At 44.8% G+C, this 27,108-nt stretch overlaps 1 protein-coding gene across 1 annotated transcript in view; it reads left to right on the plus strand.

Annotated features, from left to right (window-relative positions):
- Positions 1-27,108, plus strand: part of T265_07774 (hypothetical protein) — a gene marked incomplete at both ends in the record, with an annotated part of 78,291 nt that overhangs the window by 8,890 nt on the left and 42,293 nt on the right. Inside the window, 4 exons of the mRNA XM_009173386.1 lie at positions 2,144-2,354; positions 14,778-14,924; positions 20,637-20,806; positions 25,234-25,443. Coding sequence (XP_009171650.1) covers positions 2,144-2,354; positions 14,778-14,924; positions 20,637-20,806; positions 25,234-25,443 — 738 coding nt within the window. The remainder of the gene's footprint in view (positions 1-2,143; positions 2,355-14,777; positions 14,925-20,636; positions 20,807-25,233; positions 25,444-27,108) is intronic.

Raw genomic sequence — 27,108 nt, forward strand, 5'->3', positions numbered from 1 at the left:
GACTCCTTCACAGACGTTGCCAGGCGAACCGCACAGAGGCGACTATCAACAGGTATCCAGTCAAGTAAGGATACTTCCGCTCGGTGACTTAGCACAATACCAACCCCTGCACATCCCACCGCAGCAGCCTCTGGATCACCAGAGGTGCGCAGACGGAAGCGAGTGGAGACTGACGGGGCGGTTAACTCAGTCACTGTGCTCGCATCTTGAATTCTCGTTTCTGAGACACAGCACACACCAATGCCAAGCGAGTCCAGTGTGAGTGTAAGAGCAGCTTGTTGTTCTCCTTGCTTCAGAGTGCGGACATTGAAGAGACTGGACCTTACCGTGGTGTGACGGTTTGCGCACCTCAGCAATCCATTGAGCTATACTGGAGAGTGTCTCGCGACACCCACAGAGTCTCTCACCAGGTTGGTCAATGGTTAGAGGTCTGACGAACACAATCTCCTGGCCCTCCAGGTTGGGGGTTGGAATATGTGGCGACTTGTTCCGTAGAAATGGTAATGCATTTGCATTTCCCGCCAAACACCGCTGCCTTGCGGTTAGGCTTCTGGGCCAAATGCTTTGGTTGAGGACCCTAATCGTCCTCCTGTCTAGGTGTGGGCGCCCTGGCAGTATCCCAGCCCATGTACAACCATGAATTGCACATACACAAAACGTGAAATAGGCTTTCTGTAACATATTGGCGTAATATGAATAGGGTATTGATAAGGGATGTAAGGGATATAAACAAAGGATGCCAAAGTTTAGATAAGCACCAGTAACGAACTACTGTAGAAGAAGTGTTGCAGGAGACAATCAAAGTAGGAATGTTCGTTTGGGGGTGACTCACCTAACAAAAGCATCCCGTAAGGTTTTGTGGAGCTTGTGATAACAAACCGGCTCTCGAGAAATCAGTTGCCATCCGGTCACAGTATATGCGGTTGGTCGATGGGTGGTGCCCGTAGCCTGAGTGTTCATTTCTTGAAGAGCTGTGAGTACGAGATTCATTCGGAACTTGTAAAACACAGATTGCATGGGATAAGGAACTGCAACTTTCTTTCTAATATTTCTAATGTTTTCAGCCAGGGACGTCTGTTAAGGTGAAAACGCAGACTGAGAAGGATGTGGCTTACCCCAGACGGTGTTACTGTTCTGCCAATTTTTAGACGGTCCTAAAAATTCTGCATGCTCTTTCGTTCACGACACTCAGTACGGTTTGCTTCGCATGTAGAAATCTAGTCTTCGTACTATATCGTTAACAAAATTGGTTGCCTTGTTCTGATGCAGGATTTTTTGTCCTTTGTTGGCTGTGCAAAGCCGGACTAACTGGTCAAATTTGTCAGTACATGGTTGTATAAACCGTACCGAACACTTCCTTCAATCCGCTGTTGGGCCCTCTTTCGTCCTATCCCAAAACGATTCCGTCTGACTTCAGACTTCATTGCACTCCTAAGTGATCACGACTGACCCCTGTACTTAAATACCTGTATTCTCAAATAGTGTATAAGCTGTTTACTGGTCCACTTCTCTTGGCGAATGTTCCCCGTCCAATACTCATGAGAATAGGCTATGTGCTTCGCAAACGGGTGCAAATTAACGTAATCCATCGCTATATCATCGATATTTAGCACCATTTTAAGTAAATAAGGAGTGCTGTACAAATGAATGTAATTTTGATGACTTATTAACGTTACCAGTTCATAGTGGTGTTAGTTAAGCTGCCTGGGAAGAAAGCCGAACGAAATTCAACGACATACCGACACACAGTCATTGGATCCCTCATGAGAACATCGGGTGTTTGGCAGATTCATGATGTCCGTTTGGGCAGGTTCCGTCGTTTTTGTAGCTTTCTACGAAAATTCTTTGTTCTTGGCTAGTGGAACTTCTCTAATTCGCTGCACCCTACCGATGCAAGTAGATTATTCTAGAAACCAGAAAAGACGATTGGTGAGTGTCCTTTTTCTTGGATTTTGACTCCGTATATTTTAGTTTGCGGCAGTGAAGCATCAGTGTCAACATTGATGTTGCTGCGTCCGGTGATGATGGCATTTTCGTTGCAAAATAGAATTTTCGTGTTTTCAATCATTGAGGATAGACTGTGCATAAGCTATATGCGATGAAATGTTGCCTGTTCACTTCTCCCCTTTCCGTTTTCCAACAGGTGCGGGGCACATGGAGAGCGTCTATCCGTATTTTGTTCTACATGCAACAACGTCATATGTCACCAGTGTGCCTTGTTCGATGGCAAACACGAACAGCATAGTTTTCGTCCGCTGGATGAAGTGTACGACGAACGCGTGTTACAAATCGAAACGGAAATGAACCTTGCAATGGAACGACATCTAGATTTGATTTCACTCTCTCAGGAAGTCGTAAGTCAGTTGCTACTTTGCGTGGATTTATTCATTCGTCTGGCCACCTACCAAGCTTGTTTTTCAAGATGAACCTGCGGTGAAAAGGTCATCACTTTAGCGAACTTTGGTATTAGCAAGGTGTTAACCTGATATAGCTCAGTGGTTAAACGTGAACATACTGATCGGGCGGTCAGTGATTCGAACCCGGCATCTGCATCCTTACTCTCCTGTCTAAACTTGGGCGACTTTCTCCCAGGTGGCATGGCAGCTAGACGCAGAACGGGTGTTTCGGATGAACTCTTGTTATTATTATTACTATTATTATCATCAATGTGTTCTAGCCGTCACCCTTCCTCATTCTTTCTAAGCGATCAGAAGATATTGGTTACTTCTTGTTAGGCTGCCATTTAACTTGCTATTTAACAAATGAGCCTGCAGGTGTAAGTTGGACGAGTGAAGTCAGGCTGCCACTGGTAACTTCAGGTTAACTATATATTTTCAAATAAACGAAAGGTTAAGGTAGTATGACTCAAGCACCGCTGCTAACGCCTTGCAGTGACTAAGTTATTTGGGGTTGCAAAATGTTTTCTTCAACCGGTAGCGTTTAAGTTCAGACGACTGTGCATGCGGTCGTAGTGTTGTTGTTATCCTAACAAATGATATGAGTGGAACGATTACACTTAAACGATATATTTGAGTTTGGTGTCAACCATATAACTAATGGAATATAGTATCTCGAACTGCAAAACATAATCTGTCCGTAGCTAGTATGAACTGCCGGCAAAAGTACTCATATTGTTACCTGGAGACCATCAAGTGTAAATCATCCGTTGACTGGGCCTTTATGTCTATCTGTCCCAGTTATCCGGCTCCATCGAATGCAGATTTCCTCACACTTATCAGACCTGATTGATGCCAAAAAATCATCTGCAATTATCGACCATAACGGTGCACATAGTCATCAGATTTCGAATACTGTGGAATGACAGAACGTTTCGGACCTGTTCATGGTTTGGGGAAACCGGATTTCCTTCCGAGAAAATTCCATAAACGAGAAGATGGATTTGCTTAGTCTCGTGGACAATCCCTCTAGAGCCAATCCATTGTAGTTTATGCACAGAATTCGATATTCCTCATTCCCCAGGCTATTTGCTTTTCTCGAAATAGAAAGGCCGAACACAGTTTAGTTCAGTCGGTTCGGTTAGCTGGTTGTCGATTGACGCATTGGGCAATGCGCACCACTGAATTAAGGATACGTCAAATCCTTAACACCAAGCGCGTCCTGAACATGGCCGGCATGAACGGTGACCGGATTGTTAAAGTTCACTACTTGACCATTAGTGAACTTCATTGGATTCCAGACTAATGTATTCCTTTGTCTTCTCTGCGAAATTTCGACTGAAATGTCGCGCTCATGAGGGGACAATAAAGTGCCTACTATTCCATCGATCATGTATATCGGTGACAGTACTCTCCGTGATGTTCAGCAGTGAAAGAAAAGGTAAAACCTGGTGGACTTGGAAATGACGCTAGCACATACTACATGTTCCAGAGCCGCAAGTGCCACTTGGTTTGTCCCGATCCCCCAAATAAGGTTCTGGATTCAATTTTTGTAAGCCTTATTCGTTCCACATGATGTGCACCACTCCGTCGTAAGTAATTCTTAAAGAACTTCAGTTTCCATGTTGAATACCTGGTTTGCGTGTTTTTGATTTTGAGCTCGAGCCTTCTGCGGTTAAGAAACGTTTCGTAAGTTTCTTGTGACTACCACTCCACGGAAATGGGGTATTTTTTCTCTTCACGGTTTGGGTAAGGATCCAGGAGGATGAAAATATTGTGGCTGTACGATTATATTACTAGTAAGAGGTATAATAACGACCGATTATTCTTGATGATTTCTGCACTCTCATTCCATGCTACCGCATGCTCACGTTGGTCTATAAAGAGCAAGAGTATTATCAACCCATATTGTTATCAGACTGTACTTTGATGGCTAGGTGCACACCCTATCGTTCTCCTTTCCAACAATCCAGTTGAAAGGTTGGTGAGCTCACCTGCACATTCACTGACGCTCAAAGCAGAGCGTCTAGTCAGTCCCACTACTTTTATTCGACATCCTTATGGAAACCAAACAGCAAGGAAGAGGTCAACAAGTTCGGATGACCCCAGCTTATTTCGCTTTCTGAGTGAACAGATGTGCATGTTACGGCTATCTGCTTTCTGAGTTTGAGTCACACGTGCCAATCCAGGAAAACGACCAAAAAATCCGAATTCGGGATTCACGGTACTATTGCAAACATGATAATATACATATTCAACAAACCTCAACGGATTCTCCTGTGCAGATACCGTAGGGTTACAAAAATAAGGCGGTACAACTACCAGCCTGAGGATAAAGCGTAAATCACTTCGTCTCAAAATCGATATCGTCACAACCAAACAGATATCGACGGCGAGCAACCGCAAAAATCATAATGTCCGACCAAAGTCCGTAAGAGTTATAAAAATAGTTCGGTGAAACAAGAAGGTTTCAGTTCATCTGGTCTAGGGGAATAAACATGGGGATTGGCTGTCACATGGGGTTGGAAACGGGAGCACATTGTTGGTAAGCTGTCTTCTACACCGCCACGCAAAATCCCAGTGGATTTTTCCCCATCAAGCTTTGGTCATTCCTGGCTCAAATATTTTACTCATCCCAATTTCCAAGTGGACTTACAGCAGTATGCCAAACGGAACTTGCTCACGCGCCAACTCCCAGTGGTCTCTCTGTATGCGATGAGTTCGAAAACCCATCTCCCATCTGCGGAGAGTTGAGCGCGCGGTTCCCATCTCCTTCCACCACCCATACTCACAACCCTCTATCAAACCGATCTTACGCACATCCCTCCTTAGCCTACCGTCCCGTGTGCGTACAACTACGGTCCTAACTAAACCGTCGCCTGTTTCACATTCATCAACTATGCCTACGGTCCACTGTTCCCGAGAGAACGCACCTGATTGCACCAGGACTACACCCCCTTTCCTGAAATTCCTTTGAGGTTTCTGCCACTTAGTCCGTTTTTGAAGCAGAGGTATGTATTCCTTCACCCAGCGCTTCCAAAAGACTTGAGTCAAGTAGTTCACCTGTTGCCAACCTCTCGTATACCTCTCTGTCATACTTCTGGCACAACCCCATGTGCCCTGTTGTTGAGAATGAGCAAATCATTCGGTGTCAAGGCCGGCTTGTCGAAATAGTTGGTTTGGTTGGGCACAATAGGGCGTCCATTCATTACCTGCTCTGCTTCCGTAAGAAACGTTACTAGTTCTTCGTCACTCGTATTCTGCTCATTCACTGTCGACCTTAGTATCCGTCTTACTGAACGTATGAGACGTTCCCATATTCCGCCTCTATTGCTGCTGAACGGTGGGGTGAATTGCCATTCGACGTTATACCGCATTAGTTCAGCGCCGATGCGGGAATGTGAAAGTCGATCTATGGCTCGTTTCAATTCCACCTCCGCCCCGACGAAATTAGAACCGTTATCACTTATAATCTTTTCTGGGGCTCCCCTTCGTGCGTCTTAATGGAGTCAGAAGATAATGAATAGGCCATTTCAAGGTGCACTGCCCCCATCTGTAAGCAGGTAAACAAACGGCCATACCTTTTCTCAGTCTTTCTTTCATTCTTTACTGTCAGTTGTCCAAAATGGTCACGCCCAACTATTTTGAAGAGATGCCAGCCTGGCTGGATCCTGTCGACCGGCAGTGGCGCCATAGCTTGTCGTGAAGCCGTTGTAAGGTTCCTTCGACACGTCCAGCAACCGTGGAGCATCCGCTTAGTCATCGGTACTCCTTGAACGACCCAATATCTTTGGCGCAGTTCGGCTAACGTATGCGATAGTCCACAATGCCCATTCAGCACGTGAGTATTCCAGACTATCAGCCTGGTGATGTTATGCTTCGGGGGTAGTATGATAAGATGTTTAGCAACATGCGGCCACAAAAGGTTATCCAACCTACACATAGCAAGCCATCGATCAATATCGGCCATAAGCGTATTAGTTTGTGGTTGCGTACACTTCGTTCGTCAACCTTATCGGCGCGTTCTAATTTCAGCATGATTTCTGAGTATAACGTTTCCTGAACCAGGCGAACAATATCACGCTCAGCTTGCCTCACTTCTGTGAGTTTCAATCCTCCAGTGTTCAGTGAGGATTCAGTTGAGCCACTTGCCATCATTCTCAGGTATGTTTTAAACCTTGTCAACCATACCACAGATCGTAGAAGTTTAGACCAATCGGAACACCCCTCCATTAAGAGATGCAACCCGGTTGTTCCGAAGCAGCGGTCACGTTAACCAAAGCACGTTTCGTCTTCAATTCTATTCCTTCTGGTATGAAATTTGGTTCGTAGCGTGGCCACTGGACCTCGGGCGCTTCCAAAAAGGATGGCCCCTTGAACCAATAGCGAAGAGCAGTCAGAGAACTTACTCCTCTAGAGGCTAAGTCTGCCGGATTGTTCTCACTCATTACGTGACGCCAATCACCGGGTGACGATAACTGATGAATCGTAGAAATTCTGTTTGCCACGAAGGTACTATAACGAGTGACAGTATTCTGTACATAGTGAAGCACTATAGTTGAGTCCGTCCAATAAGTTGTTCTTGTGAACGAAAATCCTGCTTCTTTCCTCAGTTCTTCCGCCACCCTTGCGGTTAGTCGCGCGGCATTTAGCTCAAGCCTCGGCACTGTTGCAGATTTCAAAGGTGCCACTCTAGATTTGGCGTACATCATCCTCGGGTTCGACGCACCAGCGACAATACGCAACCACACCATATCCCACTTCGGAGGCGTCAATAAACGTATGCAAGTCCACACTTGCATCATAAATATGGACAGGTTTCACGCAACGGGGTGTTTTTAGTTCTCCAATCGATCTCATACTCTCCAACCACAACTTCCACTCCTCTGAGTCTTCATCGCTCAGTTTTTCATCCCAATGTAATTGCTTCTTACACAGCTTTTGTAACAGTATTTTTGCTGGCAAAAGCAAAGGGGCTGCCAAACCCAAGGGATCAAACAGGGAGGAGATCGAAGACAGTATTCCTCGTCGAGTGAGCTTTCGATCGGGAAAAACAAAGGTGAAGCGAAATTCATCCGCTTCAGCATCCCATTGTAAACCCAACGTCCTTTCGATTGTCTAAAAAGCTTCAGTGGACAGCACCGACGACGAGACATCCGACTCACACACCTCACTCAAGAGAGATTCGCTATTGCATATCCATCTTCTTAAGTGGAAACCGCCCTTTGATAAAACTCGACTCAGCTCACGCACAAATCTTTGAGCCACGCTCACACCCGGCAGTGATGCTAAACAATCGTCAACGTAGAAATATCTGTCCACTGACCGTTTCACCTCAGTCATGCACTTCAATCCCCAGTCTGAGATTGTCTTTCTCAAGGCGAAATCGGCACAAAATAGTGAGGACGTGGCGCCAAACGGATGAGATGTCATTCGGAATTGCTTGGGTTCACCGGTCAAGTCTTCCGACTCCCACCATAATACACGTAATGCACCCTGCCGCAGTCGGGAACCATTGCTCACATGAACATTTCAGAAATGTCTGCAGCCACAGCTACATAATCACTCCGGAAGCGCAAGAGAACTCCTAACAAATTCGCAGTAGTGTCAGGACCCTGATACTATCTATCGTTCAGGGATACACCCTCAGACTTGGCAGCGCAATCTAAGACGACTCGCAGCTTTTGTGGTTTCTTCGGGTTCAAAACGGGGTGATGAGGTAGATACCACTTCCTTTCGTCCCCTGATTTAGATTGATGAGTGGATACAGGTTCGAGGTAGCCCTTAATGATGCTATCGTTCATGCGTTCTCTGTATTGCGCTAACAAAGTCAGATCCTTTGCAAAACGCCTCCTCATATATTGCAATCGAGAGTGGGCTAGACGATAATTGTCAGGAAGTCTTTCAGCCGTTCTCCACGGCAATGGTACTTCGTAATGACCATCCTTGAACACTGAAGACTCTTCAACGATTCGAAGCGCTTCTTTGTCTTCGACACTTTGGCATACGCCCGGAGTCTCTAAATCATTGAAATCAGCCTCATACAGAGCTTTTAGATGAGCAGTGATGTCATCATCTTTCGTACTTACATGGTGCACATGTCTCCAGACTCTATGTCCTATAGACAACGGACCAAGTAGAACCCAACCCAAAGGTGTCTTTACAGCGTAGGGTTCCTTCTGCTTGCCCAACCTTTTCTCCATAGGCCAGTGTGCCTCTGGAACGTCTTCTCCTATCAATATTCTCACACGCTTATCTGGAAGCTCCACAAAGGTAGTGTCCTTCAAATGATCATATTGGCTAGCTACCTTCGTTGGGCTCATGACCGGTGGGCTGATGGGCAGAGAGCGTATTGCAAAGGCTTGTTCAGTCACTACGGTCTCACCTGAATCTGCCGATTCAAACTCAATTCTGAGACTTGCAGCCTCCACAGTGGAGGTTCCACTCACTGTAGATAAATTCAAAGTTGTTGGAGTGCCAGTCAGACCAACCTCATCAAGTAAGTCTTTCGTTACCAATGTTACGTCCAAACCACTATCCAACAATGCGTACGTGAGAACGCTGCCTTGCGGACCATTCACACGAACCGGTACGACGCCAAGGCAGGTTCCTGATTCCGTCTGAGATGTCGAGTTGCACAAACCAACCAGTGTGGTTTTGTTGGCATCTGGCACTACATGCAACAGATGATGGTGAGACCCCAAGCAGCTCTCTATACCACACTTCTTAGGAAAATCGCACTCGTTACTGGCACGGCCTGGTTTTAGGCATACAAAACATAACCGCTTCCTTCTCACCACACGCCATCTTGCTTGCATTGGCAAGTCAGTGAACCTACGACATTGCACCAGTCCATGTCTTTCGTTGCAAAAAGGGCACGAGTCATCGGTTCCCTTCTGAACGGCGAATACACTATGGCGCCTTCCATTGCCTACCCGATGATGCTGCGTTTGAGGACGATTGTGTTCTGAGCCTATGGTAAGCATACCATAGCGGCTGCGAGCAATGCGGGCCTCTTGAGCAACGAAGTTGCATAGGTCAGAGAAACCTATCTGTTTTCCAAGGTTGTCCATAGAGTCAGCCAACTTTGCCCTTTTTCGACGAGCATCCTTCGATAACGTACGGAGAATGCGCTCTATGGTTGAGACGGAATTTGTCACCAGTATGATTCATCTGACTTAGAGCAACGTGACAGTTTTGAAGATTTATCGATAAACGAGACAATGAATATGCATAATCATGCAACGGTTTCAAGTTCTTGAACAGATCGTCCAGTATGGCTCTGGTCACCATGTTCCCTCCCGAAGAGATCCTTAAATATTTCTCTCATTCTACCGTAAGTAATCTCAGGAGGCAGCATTACGCATTCAGCCACGGCTTCCTTAGCTAGACCCCTGCAGTAATGTATCAAATATAGCATCCTCTGTCCACTATCTTGCACTCTATCCTCTATGTAGTATTTGAACTGTTGAATAAATCTCCAATAACACCTAAGGTTGCCATCGAAAGCCTCTAAATCCACTCTGGGTAAGTCTGTCTTAACCACGCAAGAAGTCTGTTGGACCGCTGGTTCCTCACATATGGGCGTGCTACTTCTCATCCCCGCAAAGTAATCCTTTACCTTAACTTGTGTGTCAACCTGCACATCAACGACGGAATCATCGTCCGAATCCAGCTCTAACTCCGCTAGACGCACCTCATTACGCGCCCTCATAAGCTGCGATTCTTTTTCCATTTCCTCTGCCTTAATCTGCGCTCGCAATAACGCAACCGACTTTATTTTTCTATGCTTAGATGAGTCAGAGCCAGGAGATGAACCAGTAGCTGAAGGATTGCCAGAACGGCCGACTTGCCTCGAGTCCTCCGGTAGATAGAGATCCGTCGACGGGACTTTCTCCATCGTCTTCGAGTCCGTAGACCGTTGTGTATTGTATCCTTAACCCGTTGAGTACTGTTACGGCTATCTGCTTTCTGAGTTTGATTCACACGTGCCAATCCAGGAAAACGACCAAAAAATCCGAATTCGGGATTCACGGTACTATTGCAAACATGATAATATACATATTCAACAAACCTCAACGGATTCTCCTGTGCAGATACCGTAGGGTTACAAAAATAGGGCGGTACAACTACCAGCCTGAGGATAAAGCGTAAATCACTTCGTCTCAAAATCGATATCGTCACAACCAAACAGATATCGACGGCGAGCAACCGCAAAAATCATAATGTCCGACCAAAGTCCGTAAGAGTTATAAAAATAGTTCGGTGAAACAAGAAGGTTTCAGTTCATCTGGTCTAGGGGAATAAACATGGGGATTGGCTGTCACATGGGGTTGGAAACGGGAGCACATTGTTGGTAAGCTGTCTTCTTCAGTGCATTCCTGTACTGTTTGCAGCATACGGCTCCATTGTGTTCCATGCAATTAAATTGAAAAAAGCCTCCAAAGCTAGGACTATCGTAATCGACGGCTACTGGTAAGTGTCCCTTTCCAGATTGGAAATGTGACTGTCACTGTCTCGACCACGGATGAAGCCCACCTGTGCTTGAATTTCACTTCTCAGGTTGGCACCACTCATTCGAGCAATTTGGGGGCCACTGACACTGGATTCATTCTTCTGCGACTGCCCCTCTGAGGATCTAGCCTTCCGCCTAGCGGCAGCGGTTGATAACGCACCGGTAGGGATTTTACATGTGTGGACGAAGGCTGAATCTAGCGCTTCCCTTTATTTTAGGGCACTCCAGTTTCGGACTTCTTGGCTTATTGAGATGGATAAACAAGACTTGCAAAGCATAGACGGAACGCACTATTCACAGGCTTACTAAAAACTCTTCGATAGTCCACGACCATCTTGGTCCTTCCTGGAGCTCATCAAGTGGGCGCAGTCCCCGACCTCCCGTCAACTTAATGTTCAACTCGGATCCAAATTTCGCGCTATCCGCGATATACACTCATTTACGAAATAACCTTGAATTAGTGGAGGACTCAGCTGAATCCCGACTGTATCTCTCGTTTGTCATGTGCTTCAACTGCGTGTGTCTACGAAGGTCGAAACGAGTCGAAAAGTTTCCAGCAACCTTATGAGTGATACATTCCGTCTGGGCAGTTTACTCCGATATCCCGAATATCGTACCAACTGAAGCATGAGGCGACCTTTCTGCTGCAGGCTTATTTGAGGAAGTGAGGGATTCAGTTTAGTCTCATGTTAAAACTAAAATAATTGCTAAATAGGAGGTATTTCGCGAAGGCTGGCTGGGCTTTTAATCCGGACACATGAATACGTTATCCGTAATTTAGCTGTACTAGGCTCACTTTGAAACCTTCAGACAAATAAGGGCATGATCTTTCACGCCACCCTCTATCCCCAGGTTTCGGTCAGTGAGGTCAAGAACATCAGCGAGTGGTACGCCTTATCTCTCCGCTTTTCGTTGAATGACGAAGTAGTTGAGATTGACCCAGGTGATACTAAATTCCCGCACGCTAGCTCATATGCTATTGGGTTTTATTTTAATGTTCGTCAGCTTTCATTATCCGCCTTTTTTCTCAAGATAGAAAAGCAAGTTGTTCTCGCTGGGCCATGCTAGTCGGTTTGCGTGTGTTGTACAGATTCAGCTTACTGTGACAGCGGCAAAGCATCAGTATTGAGCAGTGATATCATGCTGTCGGTGTTGTTGTTGTTGTTGATGATGATGATGATGATGCATCTTGCAGAAATTGTGGTTGAATATTCCTTGAGCCACTTATCAAGACCAACAACGTTATATGAACCCAGGCTGTCTTTCTAGGTCTAGTTAATTGCTTTATACTCTTATGACGTCAGTGGCAGTCAAAACTTTCTAGTCTCTAAAATCGTCCGGCTGTAGCACCCTTTCGGTGCTTAACTGCCATGCCACCGGAGGAAATCACCAGGGCTGGGATACTGCCAGGTCGCCCAAGCTTAGACAGTGGAAGTCGGGAGGCAGAGGTTTGTTTCTTGCTCGCGAATTTGGGGACAGATGCTTACCCACTGGTTGGTTTGAGCATGATAGTCTCCAGTTGAAGATGCTTTCATGGTACACAGTCTGAGAAGCTTCTATCATAATCATCCTGTTCATTGTTTTTCTGGCGAATTCTCACGGATTTGGGTGTGAATGTTTCGGCGGTACAACTGACTTTTGTGGTTACTTTTGCCGCTCATTTTAATATTTATATTTGCCGGCTACGCTGAGCTTACTGTGACGCTAAATTTAACTTCTTCATGAAAGAGGACTTGGATAATCACCAATCAGTACCCATGACTTGATTACCAACCGTCGGACCTGGTAATCGTCTTCTTATACATAGTAGTTAGTCAACAGTTATGACGTAACACTTCACTGCTCGTCTTTGGTCTAGTCGACATGCTGAATCGCATAATGTTCCTCTTATCCCACGGTATACAGTCAGTTGTTATCGAGAAGAATGTTGGTAGCTCAGGCAGCGTAGACCATCGTTGGTTTGTTAGCTGACCTGGGCAATTTGGTTGCAAACGCTTTATCACCAGTGGAGGTGACATCATCAGTGGGTTCTTAAGGGGCGGAACGGATCGTATTTATGGGTTCATGCTTGTGCGTTGAGTAATGGTGCTTGTGTCTGAATTTCGATCGGGAGATTTTGTTGGTTGGTCTGTTACCCTGGGTCACAATCGGTCAGCAATCACGTGACCTTTGAACCTGGTCCCTCACACTCATCCACCGATCAGTGCCCGAGTGACCTCCCTCAGTGACCTCTCTGGGTTCCACTTTTTAACCTTTATTCATTTAAATGTAAAGAGATTCCTGCTTATTGGTCTGTTACTCCAATAGTTGACTCTCTTTGAGTATTCAGGCTGTGATGTTGGTCCGTAGTGGCACGTAAATTAGATCTATTTCAATGTGTCAGTTGATCGAATTCGTCATGGAGTAACATGCTTCTGGAAGTTTCCCCACGGGTCTCGTGTCTGTGCATGCCAAGATTTTTACGTCTTCCAGATTGAATTTGTGGCTTTGTCTTCATATATAGATATCAATGATGGTCATGTTGTGTTCCTTTATTCGTGTGCATAATTTCCTTCCAGTTTGTTCAAAATAGAGCTTTTTTCAGAATCTTTGGTGTACCACATCGTTCCTCTTGGTTTTGTCAATGTAGTCCTTCGTTCTTGAAATCAGTTTCCGTAATGTCATTCGGTTTGTGGGCTACGAGGATTCCTTTTCGAGCTAATGATCTGACTGTGAGTTCAGATATATTCTTGATTTAAGGTAGAACGGTCCGTCTGGTCGCTTGTTGCTAGTGTTGAGATGTCTCCTTCAAGATTCTCTTAATAGAATTCCTTGGACATTGACTGTTCCCGAACACTCCGGATAGACGGTTTTCTCCCTTCTTCCTGAGTGGTGCTGCAGTGTCCACCCTCTCGAACAGGGTTCGAATGCAGCTCTTCTGGTTCATTGGATGATCGCTGTTGTAGTTCACTATTTGGTCCGTATGTGTTTTTCCAGCATACGCAGGTCTCTCGAGTCCCATCCACTTTTCTGTTCACTAAGACGTCCAAGAATGTTAGTTGGTTGTTGCCTTTCAGTTCGATCGTGTATTCAATGTCTTCCAGAATTGTACTATCCTGTGCTAAGGCTGTGATCTCAAGGGAAGAAATTGTTTAATTAGCCTAAACTCACAATCTAGGTGTCCTATCTGACAGGTAACGTGTAGTCTGATTCACTGACGGACGGTCAGTAATATTTGCGGCGAAACCGAATTCTACGAACTTCACCTGCGTTTGTTCAGTAGTCGCAACTGGGCAGTGAACAATATATTGAATTGGACTTGGGCAGACAGTATAGATAGGTAGACCGTGGTTGTATAAGAAATTAACAGTAAATCGTGAGGAGAATTAAAGAAAGGCTTACGGCTAGATTGAACCTTGGGCAGTTAGCAACACAGGATGACACACGGAGGGCAGCGTGCTATCGGACAAGTTTTCAACAACAAGCCCAGAAATGAATGTGAACAAATCGTCTATAGAAAAATGGTTGAGGTAGAATCGATTTTGTATTAAATAGAGTAGTTCAGTCTTGCAACTGTAGCAGTCATCGGAAGGGTAATGAATTAGTATGAGGAATAGGGAAACAAATAATTACGTCGCAATTAACAAGGGTAATATTTAGCAGTTGATGCAGGTTGCCGTCATGAAACGAGCTTCCCGTCATCAAACATGGTCCCTAGTTCTGACCCCACCGGCAACTTTCCAAACTTACCGCATTCGGGTGAAATGTACGAGCTGCCTAAAACTTTGTGCAGCAGCATTTTGTGTGATTTAGTCCATGAATTAAGTTTGCTGTGTGACTCTAATTTCAAGTTGACGTTTGTATTCTTCGCCTAAATTATCATCTAGGAGAAGAACGTAGAAACGGTAAAACAGGCAAGAGAGGAACGAGTTCGCGAGCTGCGTAGTGCAATCGAACTGATGATCACCCGATTGGACTCGCAACTCAAGTCCAAACTTGTCACCCTCATGGACCAACGCAACCAACTGTCCCAGGTAAGCCAACGCCCTCCTTTGTTTTTGCGAGACCTAATGCGTATTCATCTAGATTTGCCCGAGTAAGTTCTCTTCTAGCCTCTCTAAGCCAGTTTTTTTATAATTGTCCTACGACAGCTGTTGTCCGTTTTGTGTTCGCTTGCGGAAGCAAGCTCTTAGGGCTAACAGGAGTGGAAAGAGCATATTCTGTGGTGATTCCCAATCGGTTTGCTTCACGTTAGTCTCCCGTAGATGGTGACTTTGTTTCTACTTGTCCATGGATCGGCGCTTGCCGCTTTGATGCCCGTTCATTATTGTATATTTTCCCTCTATCCGCAAGACGCGGTGCTTCGCCATTTCCACATTACCTAACTAACGCCTGTCGATTGTGTGCTGGTTCTTGTATAAGGTGTGGTGCGGCTTGTTGGTTGTGCTAAAAAGTTACAGGGAAGCTATTTCAAGGATACCGTCTTGTCTTGACGCGCTAGGCAACTTCCTGCTTGCTTAAAGTGACGAAGCAATAAAATTTTGTTTTCTTTTGAATTATACTAACCTTCAGTTATCGATCTTCATTTCCTTTTGACTGAAGAATTACTTTCCATCGCAATTTCGCAGCCCGTAATTACCAGTACCCAATGCTTTTCTACTTTTCGTTGAGATGGTTCATCACGGTTGTGTGGTTATCAGTAGCTAAGTGAATCCCTTTGTTGGCTATCTCGACATTCCGAGTCTAAATTGACATTATTTCTTTGATTGCAACATTTTGAGGAAATTTGATTCATTGCTGTCATGTACATCCCAACTTCTCCATTGGCCTTGCCTGTTATGCGATGTTTACTGTTTAGATGGTTTCAAACTATAAATTCGAGGCTGGAATAAATGTATCAACTCCTTCGAGCGTGCTAAAATCTACTTCGACTATTTTTACATTTCACCCTCTCTAAGTGCTTCCCCGCAGCAATACTGGAGATGTCTTTTCTTCCTCATAGTTTGTAAACTATCGTTACCACTCACTCTGATGGGAAGATGTTGCCTGATTGTCCTGCTTTCCATTTTTCGGGTATATATGTCTCACCAACTGTTGTACCAGGCCTTAGCACATAACTGGCCCTTCAAGGTGCGTGAATGACTGGCATGCGAATCGGATTTTCTGATCAACAGCAGACGCCTGCACACAGTAAGGAGCCATGAACGGTTTGTGCTAAGGCCTGNAAAATCTACTTCGACTATTTTTACATTTCACCCTCTCTAAGTGCTTCCCCGCAGCAATACTGGAGATGTCTTTTCTTCCTCATAGTTTGTAAACTATGATTCGTTACCACTCTGATAGGAAGATGTTGCCTCATTGTCCTGCTTTCCGTTTTTCGTGTATATGTCTCACCAACTGTTGTACCAGGATTTCTTCCTCATAGTTTGTAAACTATGATTAGTTACCACTCTGATGGGAAGATGTTGCCTGATTGTCCTGCTTTCCATTTTTCGGGTATATATGTCTCACCAACTGTTGTACCAGGCCTTAGCACATAACTGGCCCTTCAAGGTGCGTGAATGACTGGCATGTGAATCGGATTTTCTGATCAACAGCAGACGCCTGCACACAGTAAGGAGCCATGAACGATTTGTGCGGAGCCGAATGTGCCCAAACCAAGCGAATAAGATCGAGTGACGGACGTACCGAAGCCCGCTGCAAGTCACCAGTCGGCCTTAAAATGTTGTCATAATACTGGGCGCCATCACCAGTTGCCTGTTCATAAGCGTCCGTCGGTTCATTTGTGTTTCAGCTTAATAATAACATGATGCAAGCGGAAGCCGCCTCTTAAACAGAACGTCAAGGTAGCAGATATAGCTGAACCGAGCCTGGAGCTGTTTGTTGCAGTTATTAACTCCATGGTGGTTCGTGGACATGCTTTGTGGCTTCAAGTCAAGTGTGACTGGAGACCTCTGGCTTCACCTCTCCCTAATTCACTAAAGATTCCTGTGTATGCTTCATGATCTCTTGAGGTTGTTTGTCGTTTATGTCTACATCATTTTAACTTGAAAGGCAGGACTAATGACTTCATGTACAGGAGATCCAATTGCATACTATGTCCATCGCTTGTTTCCCAACATTGGAAACAAACCTTAAGGTTGAAGTCCAAAGTCTCTGAGTGCGAAACAGACGGAACGTTTGCGTGAGAGTCAACGGGTCTTATGGACAAGTAAGAAATAGCTCCACAACCATTGATGAAGTCACATTTCCCCTAAATGTTACCAAGTGTCGATCCTGAAGTAGGGATGCTTACTATGAGCAGACCAGGCAAAATAATGTATGGAAGCAAAACTTACTGGGTAAGACGTAAAGCTGAAAACAGATCAATTGATAACTTGATGGATGTCTTGTTGACCTGTATTTATAATAGCAATGAGTGTGGGTCCAAGTAAGTAGACAGTGTATACTCGTGCTGACTACGTTGCAGACGGTGAGAACGAATTTTTATCCTGCAGTACGTTGATTGAGTAGCCTGCATTTGTCATTCTCGTAAGCATTGGCACTGTGGGTTGGATTCACTTACGATTCTGTCGTTGTTGAATCAGCTTCGCTAGGTTTCAGTCCGAAAATAAACTAGTCGCACAACCAGCCTACCTTCCGGGACGATGATCAGAGCAACTGAGTAGGTTCTTCACTAGGCTCGTCTGATCCTAAAACTGGAAGTCAGAGAATTTTCAATAAAGTATGAGAAAATCTTTCTCCGTAATCGCGATGATCAATCAAGGGTATAAGTGAATTGTCTCCATTTCGAGCCTTCACGTTGTACTGTAGTAGAGTGTCGGGATGGTATCAATTTTTTACAGTGTGCCACTTCGATTCACTCTCAGTCTACACTGTGATCCACCTAACTGGTGTAGTGTACGAGTTCTGTGGCTACAGAGACGTTTGCATCGACAGGGTGGACAGACTGTTGGCAGAATATACGGCAGAACACATTAAAATAATGTAATCCATATATCAGGAATCCGTGGAGTAGGAGGTCAGCTCGCAATGCTGCATCCTCAGTAGCCAGATGTCTATTAGATACTGGCCATCGAATTGACTCAGTCAACACCTTCCGAATTTTTGTTGCACGAAATAAATATCAATGTCCTGGCGCTAAATAAAGCGCTGCTCATCAAACCAAACCAGCTCCGACTATATACACAAGAAGAGTTGGAGCAAGCGATTTGGTTGGCCGGGAGTTGATCAGGTGAACTGCACAAATTAACCAATGAGTGTTTCTTCGATATCGTTTCTACTCTTTATTCATGTAAATGGCATTTTTGTGTCCGCGACTGAAAGGGGCAAAAAATATTAACATATTGGAGCTTTCGATATCACTCAGTAGTTAGAGCGCGAATTTACTGGTCCTGGTCCCTGGTTGGAACCCGACCTCTTTTTTTGGCCTCCCTTGTCTGGGTAACCTGGCATTATCCCAGCCCTCGTGCTTCCTTTGGGTAACATAACAGTTGGGCACCGAAAGGGTGTTTCAGCTGAGCGGTATCGTTCACGTTTTCAATCAGTTCTGATGGGACGGATAACGGGGACATCTTGTTTCAAAAAGTAAATAGCTTGTTCCTCAGTGCAGGAATTCCCAATGTGCTGGCAGTGGTATCCCAACGACGTGCGTTACTAAAGTCGAGGGCAGCAGTCTTTCCAAAAAGTAGCTCGCCAACGTGCAATAATTTCACTTTCCGGAAAATAAATTACCCACTAAAGTTTACCACCACAATGGAGGGAGTTTCTGACAGTCCGAAACGAAGCGTTTACACGCAGCATCAAATGCTTTTTTTATCCACAATGCACATATCTATGGATAGCAGTCTGCAAATGCCTAAGTACATCCTCGCCATACCATTGGGGCGAATCTCAAAGATGCGGGTGATGGGAACATAGTCGAGCGGTTGGAACTAACTGTGCAAAATTACTGCACCTGTTTAGCCAGTTATTATGGATTCAGCCAATACTAAGTGGGCAGAAAACTCTTCAGGTTGATGAAGAAAATCGCACGGTTCTGACAAGGCCTCCAGTATAGTGGGTGACCAAATGAGTGCGTTGAGTAAGGCAGTCTTCCCCACTTAACTTTACAGACCGCAACTTCACTGCCTGGCCGTGGTGGCGCCTACATTTGAAGGGGTGTTTACCTGTCAAGGATACTTACATGGATAGATGTTTGGGCCGAGGCTTCTTCAATCCATGCTTTGAAAAGGGGATGTGGTTAGCTCTCAGGTTGCTGTTCGAGTATGTTTGTGTTAGGTGTGACCATATCGGTTTGTTTCGCCTGATGAAGGACGCACTCTTCGTTCTGTAATGATAACAGGGCAGAAGTCGTCCACTGGATATGTGGCTCCAGTTGTTTAAGAGCACATCTTTTACCATGTCTGGATAGCTTGCTCGCTGGTGAGTAGTCAGTCAACCAAAGTGCTGTTTGAAGACTGTACATTAAGCTAGAAGGACTTTCGAGATGTGGTAGATTTTCCTTCGTTGCTGATAGTCGACGTAGGATCAACATTAGCTGGTATTTTGGCAGTTGTATTGAACGCCGGTTTTCTGCGACGAAATCGGGGGGTTTGTACAAGACCAGGTTATGAACGCTATCCCTGTATTGTCAAAGAGGATACTCACTTGTCAAAATACGCCCATTTGTAAGTTAATTTAGTGTTAAATGGTGACGACTGGATTCCCTTTAATCTTTCGTTTATGGTAGACTTTTGCACAAAGACCGCCTCAATTTTCGGTCGGCACGATTATCGAGATATCGCAGTACATTGTCCAAACGGAACGCACTACTCATAAGTTTGCTGAGAACTCTTCGAGTGTTATTTTTTTCTTTGGATTCATTTGAAAACCCAAGGTGGTCGACTGACGGAAACTCGCACGCTGCGTCCACCTGATGAGCTCCAGGAAAGATGAAACCCGTCATGAGCTACCCGAATGTTTCAGTAACCTTATTGGTAGAATGCTCAGTTTTGCCACCCGAAAAGGTAATCACCCAAAAGGGCAGTCAGTCTGAATCTTCTCAATCTTCAGCCAAATTGGAATGAAACGAGGGATCCAAAATGACAGTGTGCACTGGTGTGGACTACTGTATGTCAAATGCAGACATCTGCGTACTTAGTTGAATGACATCGTATCAATGGTACTGCATGTTTTGCAGTTCAGCGTTGCGTGTTACCGTGAATCACTTGCGTAAAAGAAATTGTTAGCATTGTCTGTACGACATATTAAGATTTATCACTGTGCGCAACTGAAATGGCGTGCAATGCACCTTGTGGTGAAAGGGAAAATCTATTCCCATGAATACCTACAGCCATTTTCCTAAGATGGAGTAGTCGCTGTTCGATTCCGAGTGGATATTTCCTATTTCAAGGGAATCATTTACAGGCCAAAGCGACAAGTGGCTTCTCACACCCTGAGGTGCGAAAAACTACTCCTTTTGAGAAACTCGCTTACTCATTTCTCTTGTCTGGCCGTCGGATTGGTATTGGAAGTTCAGTACCGGGCGCAACAGCTCACTTACCAGCTTGCGCCTCGGCAGACTACACTGCGGACGCCGAAGAAAGGATAATCTCTGAAAAAAACCTCTCTGTGCTACTTTGCAGGATGAAGATCCGTTTCATTATAATCTTTATGGACCCGGTGTTATACTTTTCTCACATTGACTCGTACGCTTCAACCTTTAAGTGCATTTCGCTTCGACTTTTCTGAATCCCACTGATCAGGAAATCGAAACCCTGGGGACCTTGCTAACGTCAATCAAAGTCAAAATCGGTACGAAATCGCATGCGGAAGTTGTTGCTCACTCTTCCGAATATTTGAGCGCGATTTCTGAGATACATCGCAGATCACTGACAGCATTTGTCAGTGCCCCGGTACCGGCTGATTTCGTTAGGTACGTCTGTTGAGCCGTGTATAATCGCACAGTGACCTTTTTTCGTTTGATCCTTTTTCCTCATTAGATTGCTCCTAGTATAAGGTTGATAGAAGACAGCGTCACTGCCATAGAGTAGACACGTTACGGGCTCATTTTTTATCGACGTACTAGTAACTTTAGGAGTCTTTTTACTCATGCTTGTTAAAATTATGTTTTCGATTTCCACTTTCGTACTTTGTCTTATTGGTTCTCGCTCCGATGACTCTGCCTGATTCCCACTGTGCTAAACCAGCTGTATTGAGCGGAAGCTCCAAATCTGTATTGGCGTTCCACACAGATGAGGCTGTGATAATTTATTCTGAGCCCTCAAGTAGATGTCGCTGTGCTAAAACCCCACCAGAACTGGTTTTACAATATTGCTTAAAATGTGGCAGTTGTTTTTGGGCTAGAAATCACGGCGAAACAATCTACCCATCCCTGACGTATTGATTGGTTTCCTTTAGGGGTTCCCTCTCTAGACTTGAGCAACCTCGTGCTTTCTTCGGGCGGCATGGCAGCTAGGCACCGGGAGCTTGTTACCGCTGAACCACTTTTTTTAGAGGGGTCTTGAGGATATGCGACCTTTGTGATCAGCTTTAACCTCTTCATCGCCCATCAACAGATATCAAAACGAGCTATAGCTCAATACTCCATAGCACGAAGCAAAGCAATCGTGTTTATGCCATAAGTCACAACTCTGAGCTGAAACGTCCTCCCTGTTTGCCCGATACACTAACCAATTAGGGCGATCCCATGTTCGGTCCGCAACTGCCGCCTTGGTGCATTGTTGTCTTACTACAGATGATACTGCAACAACCATATTGGCGCTTGGCTCGCTGTTTCTCTCATTACTATGTATCAGAAGAATCGGCGACTTGAGATACCGTTAATGGATACAAAAGAACACTGTTATAACAGTATTTATAAGATGATAACATGATTCACCTAGACTGGATCTCTTCCCTACATTCACAGTCGTCCCATCGACGTGACCATGTCCATGCAGATACCGTAGCCATCTTTTTCTGGCTTTAAGTTACGATGATTCACTCTGTTTGGGTTGCAAAACTTTCAGCCAGCGGAAGTAGTTGGTGAAATTAATGCTCAGCCAAACATAGGGGGTGATTTTCGCTGCCATTCGTTTGGAACCTTCGCGATTTAGAGCCATTCCCCAACTAGTATTAGTGTTTTGCGACAAAGCTATCGACTTCCTGGAGGAATGTTATAATTCTAGAGGCAGATCTAACCTTGTGTTTTGTTGATTACCAGCGTGACCTTTTAAAAGAGAGATTTTCAGTCTATACAAAAGTGGTATCCTATGGAGAGGTCTAGGCCAAACCGATGCGTAGTAGAATAGGATCTTATTGCGAGTAGAACATTGAAAGATACAGTTTCGTCAAAACACCTGAGGTGGTGAATAAAAGGTAGCACTGCAGCGTTCGTGAATTCTTAGTCGAGGCGTTGAGAAGGATGCATTTCACCGTTTCTTTTCAGATGTCTACCTAAGAACTGCATGGGATAAATGAATGAAACAGAACAAGAGTAAAGACCATTGGGATTTCGAAAACCATTCAGTCACCAACGATATGATTGATTTCATCTCTTCACACAGTTCTAAGAGCAGTGGATTCGGCACACTGAAGCATCTTATCCGTGGTTACCCTGCACATGATGTGGAATACAGTCACCAAGTGGATACAGTATCCGCTTTCAAGTGGATGACGAACCATTGTTGAAGTGGGAGTCAATTGTGCGAATTATTTGGGCTTGGTGAGACTTACCGTCTCATTCGCCGCTTCATCTGCTTCTACCAGTTTAATTCCAAGTTGCCGAAGTAGATGGCTTAGCGCGTAAAACGGTTAAAAAAAAGACGAAACATGGTGTGCTGTGAGGTTTGTCGGTACTTGACAACTGATAGTAAACGCTCCTCTCAGCTCGCTACTGTTATCCCCCCTGAAATACGGTCTACAATGGCTTCAGCGTTGCCTAGGTTGCACCGGATGGGGATAGCAGATGGTAAACACTTGGCGACTGCATGACTTGGACAACCACCGCAGTTGTGAAAATGACTTTACGAAATGGTCGCTATTTTTAATGTTACCCAGTCTGTCCTTCCTATCCGCTCTATACGGGCGTCTTGGTCTCAGTGCTACCATGTAAGGTTACCCTTGATACCTGATTGGTAGGAATTGAACCCCTCACAACCATGTCAAGATCCGTAAATCACTTTTCCCACTTAATTTAGTTCGTTATCCGGTACTTTTGCTGTTTATGAGTGCTCTTGTGCTCGCCTTCATGATAACTCCAGGTCACTCAGCTACATCTTTCCTGCCTCAGCTGTATGTTCATCGAGTATGATGCTCCATACTATCTCTGCAACTTTTCTGCTACTTAGCGCAGCCATTTCACTATTACTTCTCTTTCATTTATGACCAACAAGATGTGTTTGTACGCTAACTTTATTTGTTCCTTGTGCCCCATGCAGCGAAATCGTCCCTCCATATGAGTCCAGCACGTTCACACTGCACAACTATTCCATCCTTCGTCAGCGAGCGGACCCAGTGTTCAGTCAACCACTTCACATCGGTCGTCTGAGCTGGCGGATCAAAGTATACCCGGATGGTAATGGTGTGGGCCGAGGAAACTATCTTTCGGTCTTCATCGAACTCACGACGACTCCTATAGAACCATCAAAGTAAAGTTCATCATCATAGCATTTCGACGGTGTTTGCTTCCGTTTTCCTGATTGTCCTACTTTAGTACACTTAATGTCACCTTTATATTAACCTATATGGACTCTGTGACAATTAAGTAGTTTCCTGTGTTTAGTCGGTCTGCGACTTGTTTCATTTTTTGTCACGTTAACTTTCATTCGCGTTCCATGAAGTTAGGACAGTCTCAGCTACCTAATAATTCAATTTCTGATGGAGAACATGAAACCACTTTTGCATCCCTATGTCAGTTTGCGTCACAATAAGTGATCGACCGGACGTAGAGGTATTTTTTACGGGTACTTTATTTCGAAAATATGAGTATGAAGCGTTTGTCGAAATTAGGTCGGTAATGGTCAGGGCCACACATCCCTATGTGGCTGTTTTAGTTTACCGATTTCGGCCAGTTTCAACTGGTGGAATGTGGATTAAGCCACGACTTGAAACAAGTGCCTGGCCCAGCAACGTCCTTCGCGTGTATGCTGCCATCACTCTAGATTGTGACTGTGGAACGGTACCCATACATAGGTCAAAGTCCCGGTAGATGGTTTATGTGGTCCGTGACATGCACATCTCCTGGCTATTCCGGACATTTACTTTAGCGAATTATTTGCGTGTTCTCAAAAGTGATCAAATGGGAGAGTTGGGAGAATATTTGGGTTCACTTCGGGCAGCCGCATCTCTTTGAGAGTCTTTTTGGAAGTTAATCTGTTTATATCCCCAATGCTTCAAGCCTTTCCACCGACACGTGATGCACGAAGCTGGTGCGCATTTAAGTCCTTGTTGCACCATCAACGGGTACTGAAAGGGTGGCAACTGCGACTGCGAGCTATGAATCTGACAAAGTCCGTTTAATTCGAATGTGTTCGGAACTATGGGTCTAAGTGAGAACAGGCTACCAAAGAACGGGTTCAGTCTCCTATTAACCCCAAGAATTGCAGATGCCCATTTGGCGATTTGACGATGTCTATTTTTAAGCTTTTAGATGTCATATCTTAGTCGAATCTTTACTTGTTGAAGCGCAACAGTTTTCTGGTCTCAGTTCGTCAGGTTCAGGTTTAACCATGAAGAAAAAATATTGCCCCACTTTGTACGTTTATCTAAACCCACAGTGTGATCGTAGTTAGTTTTTGGATTTTGTTTGCGCAAGCCAGTTTGCACTGGTTTGGTATTAGGAGAACATCCAACCCTATTGACTATTATCTTGTTTTATTCAGAGAGATCCGAACTTCCCATACACTAGGTCACGAGACAATCACTTTAAGTAAGTTCCGAATAGAATGAAAAGAACTTTCGTGACCATACTTCGTCCCATAGCGTTTTCACTGATGNCTCTATACGGGCGTCTTGGTCTCAGTGCTACCATGTAAGGTTACCCTTGATACCTGATTGGTAGGAATTGAACCCCTCACAACCATATCAAGATCCGTAAATCACTTTTCCCACTTAATTTAGTTCGTTATCCGGTACTTTTGCTGTTTATGAGTGCTCTTGTGCTCGCCTTCATGATAACTCCAGGTCACTCAGCTACATCTTTCCTGCCTCAGCTGTATGTTCATCGAGTATGATGCTCCATACTATCTCTGCAACTTTTCTGCTACTTAGCGCAGCCATTTCACTATTACTTCTCTTTCATTTATGACCAACAAGATGTGTTTGTACGCTAACTTTATTTGTTCCTTGTGCCCCATGCAGCGAAATCGTCCCTCCATATGAGTCCAGCACGTTCACACTGCACAACTATTCCATCCTTCGTCAGCGAGCGGACCCAGTGTTCAGTCAACCACTTCACATCGGTCGTCTGAGCTGGCGGATCAAAGTATACCCGGATGGTAATGGTGTGGGCCGAGGAAACTATCTTTCGGTCTTCATCGAACTCACGACGACTCCTATAGAACCATCAAAGTAAAGTTCATCATCATAGCATTTCGACGGTGTTTGCTTCCGTTTTCCTGATTGTCCTACTTTAGTACACTCTTAATGTCACCTTTATATTAACCTATATGGACTCTGTGACAATTAAGTAGTTTCCTGTGTTTAGTCGGTCTGCGACTTGTTTCATTTTTTGTCACGTTAACTTTCATTCGCGTTCCATGAAGTTAGGACAGTCTCAGCTACCTAATAATTCAATTTCTGATGGAGAACATGAAACCACTTTTGCATCCCTATGTCAGTTTGCGTCACAATAAGTGATCGACCGGACGTAGAGGTATTTTTTACGGGTACTTTATTTCGAAAATATGAGTATGAAGCGTTTGTCGAAATTAGGTCGGTAATGGTCAGGGCCACACATCCCTATGTGGCTGTTTTAGTTTACCGATTTCGGCCAGTTTCAACTGGTGGAATGTGGATTAAGCCACGACTTGAAACAAGTGCCTGGCCCAGCAAGGCCCTTCGCGTGTATGCTGCCATCACTCTAGATTGTGACTGTGGAACGGTACCCATACATAGGTCAAAGTCCCGGTAGATGGTTATGTGGTCCAAGTGCCTGGCCCAGCAACGTCCTTCGCGTGTATGCTGCCATCACTCTAGATTGTGACTGTGGAACGGTACCCATACATAGGTCAAAGTCCCGGTAGATGGTTTATGTGGTCCGTGACATGCACATCTCCTGGCTATTCCGGACATTTACTTTAGCGAATTATTTGCGTGTTCTCAAAAGTGATCAAATGGGAGAGTTGGGAGAATATTTGGGTTCACTTCGGGCAGCCGCATCTCTTTGAGAGTCTTTTTGGAAGTTAATCTGTTTATATCCCCAATGCTTCAAGCCTTTCCACCGACACGTGATGCACGAAGCTGGTGCGCATTTAAGTCCTTGTTGCACCATCAACGGGTACTGAAAGGGTGGCAACTGCGACTGCGAGCTATGAATCTGACAAAGTCCGTTTAATTCGAATGTGTTCGGAACTATGGGTCTAAGTGAGAACAGGCTACCAAAGAACGGGTTCAGTCTCCTATTAACCCCAAGAATTGCAGATGCCCATTTGGCGATTTGACGATGTCTATTTTTAAGCTTTTAGATGTCATATCTTAGTCGAATCTTTACTTGTTGAAGCGCAACAGTTTTCTGGTCTCAGTTCGTCAGGTTCAGGTTTAACCATGAAGAAAAAATATTGCCCCACTTTGTACGTTTATCTAAACCCACAGTGTGATCGTAGTTAGTTTTTGGATTTTGTTTGCGCAAGCCAGTTTGCACTGGTTTGGTATTAGGAGAACATCCAACCCTATTGACTATTATCTTGTTTTATTCAGAGAGATCCGAACTTCCCATACACTAGGTCACGAGACAATCACTTTAAGTAAGTTCCGAATAGAATGAAAAGAACTTTCGTGACCATACTTCGTCCCATAGCGTTTTCACTGATGCGGCCAATCGGACAATCTACTGTCCGATGGCACACTTTACTGAAGTCCTCCGACCACAAGTTCACTTAAACGGTATAATCCTGAAAAGCTGGTCGACATTACACCTTAGGGTGGGTGATACATCTGTAGCGAGACTTCCCATGAAGACGAAGTTACCGATCTTGACAGGAAGGATACCTAGTTCGACTGCAGGCTCACTGATAG

The sequence above is a fragment of the Opisthorchis viverrini genome (assembly GCF_000715545.1).
Source record: "Opisthorchis viverrini unplaced genomic scaffold opera_v5_188, whole genome shotgun sequence".
Lineage (NCBI taxonomy): Eukaryota > Metazoa > Platyhelminthes > Trematoda > Opisthorchiida > Opisthorchiidae > Opisthorchis > Opisthorchis viverrini.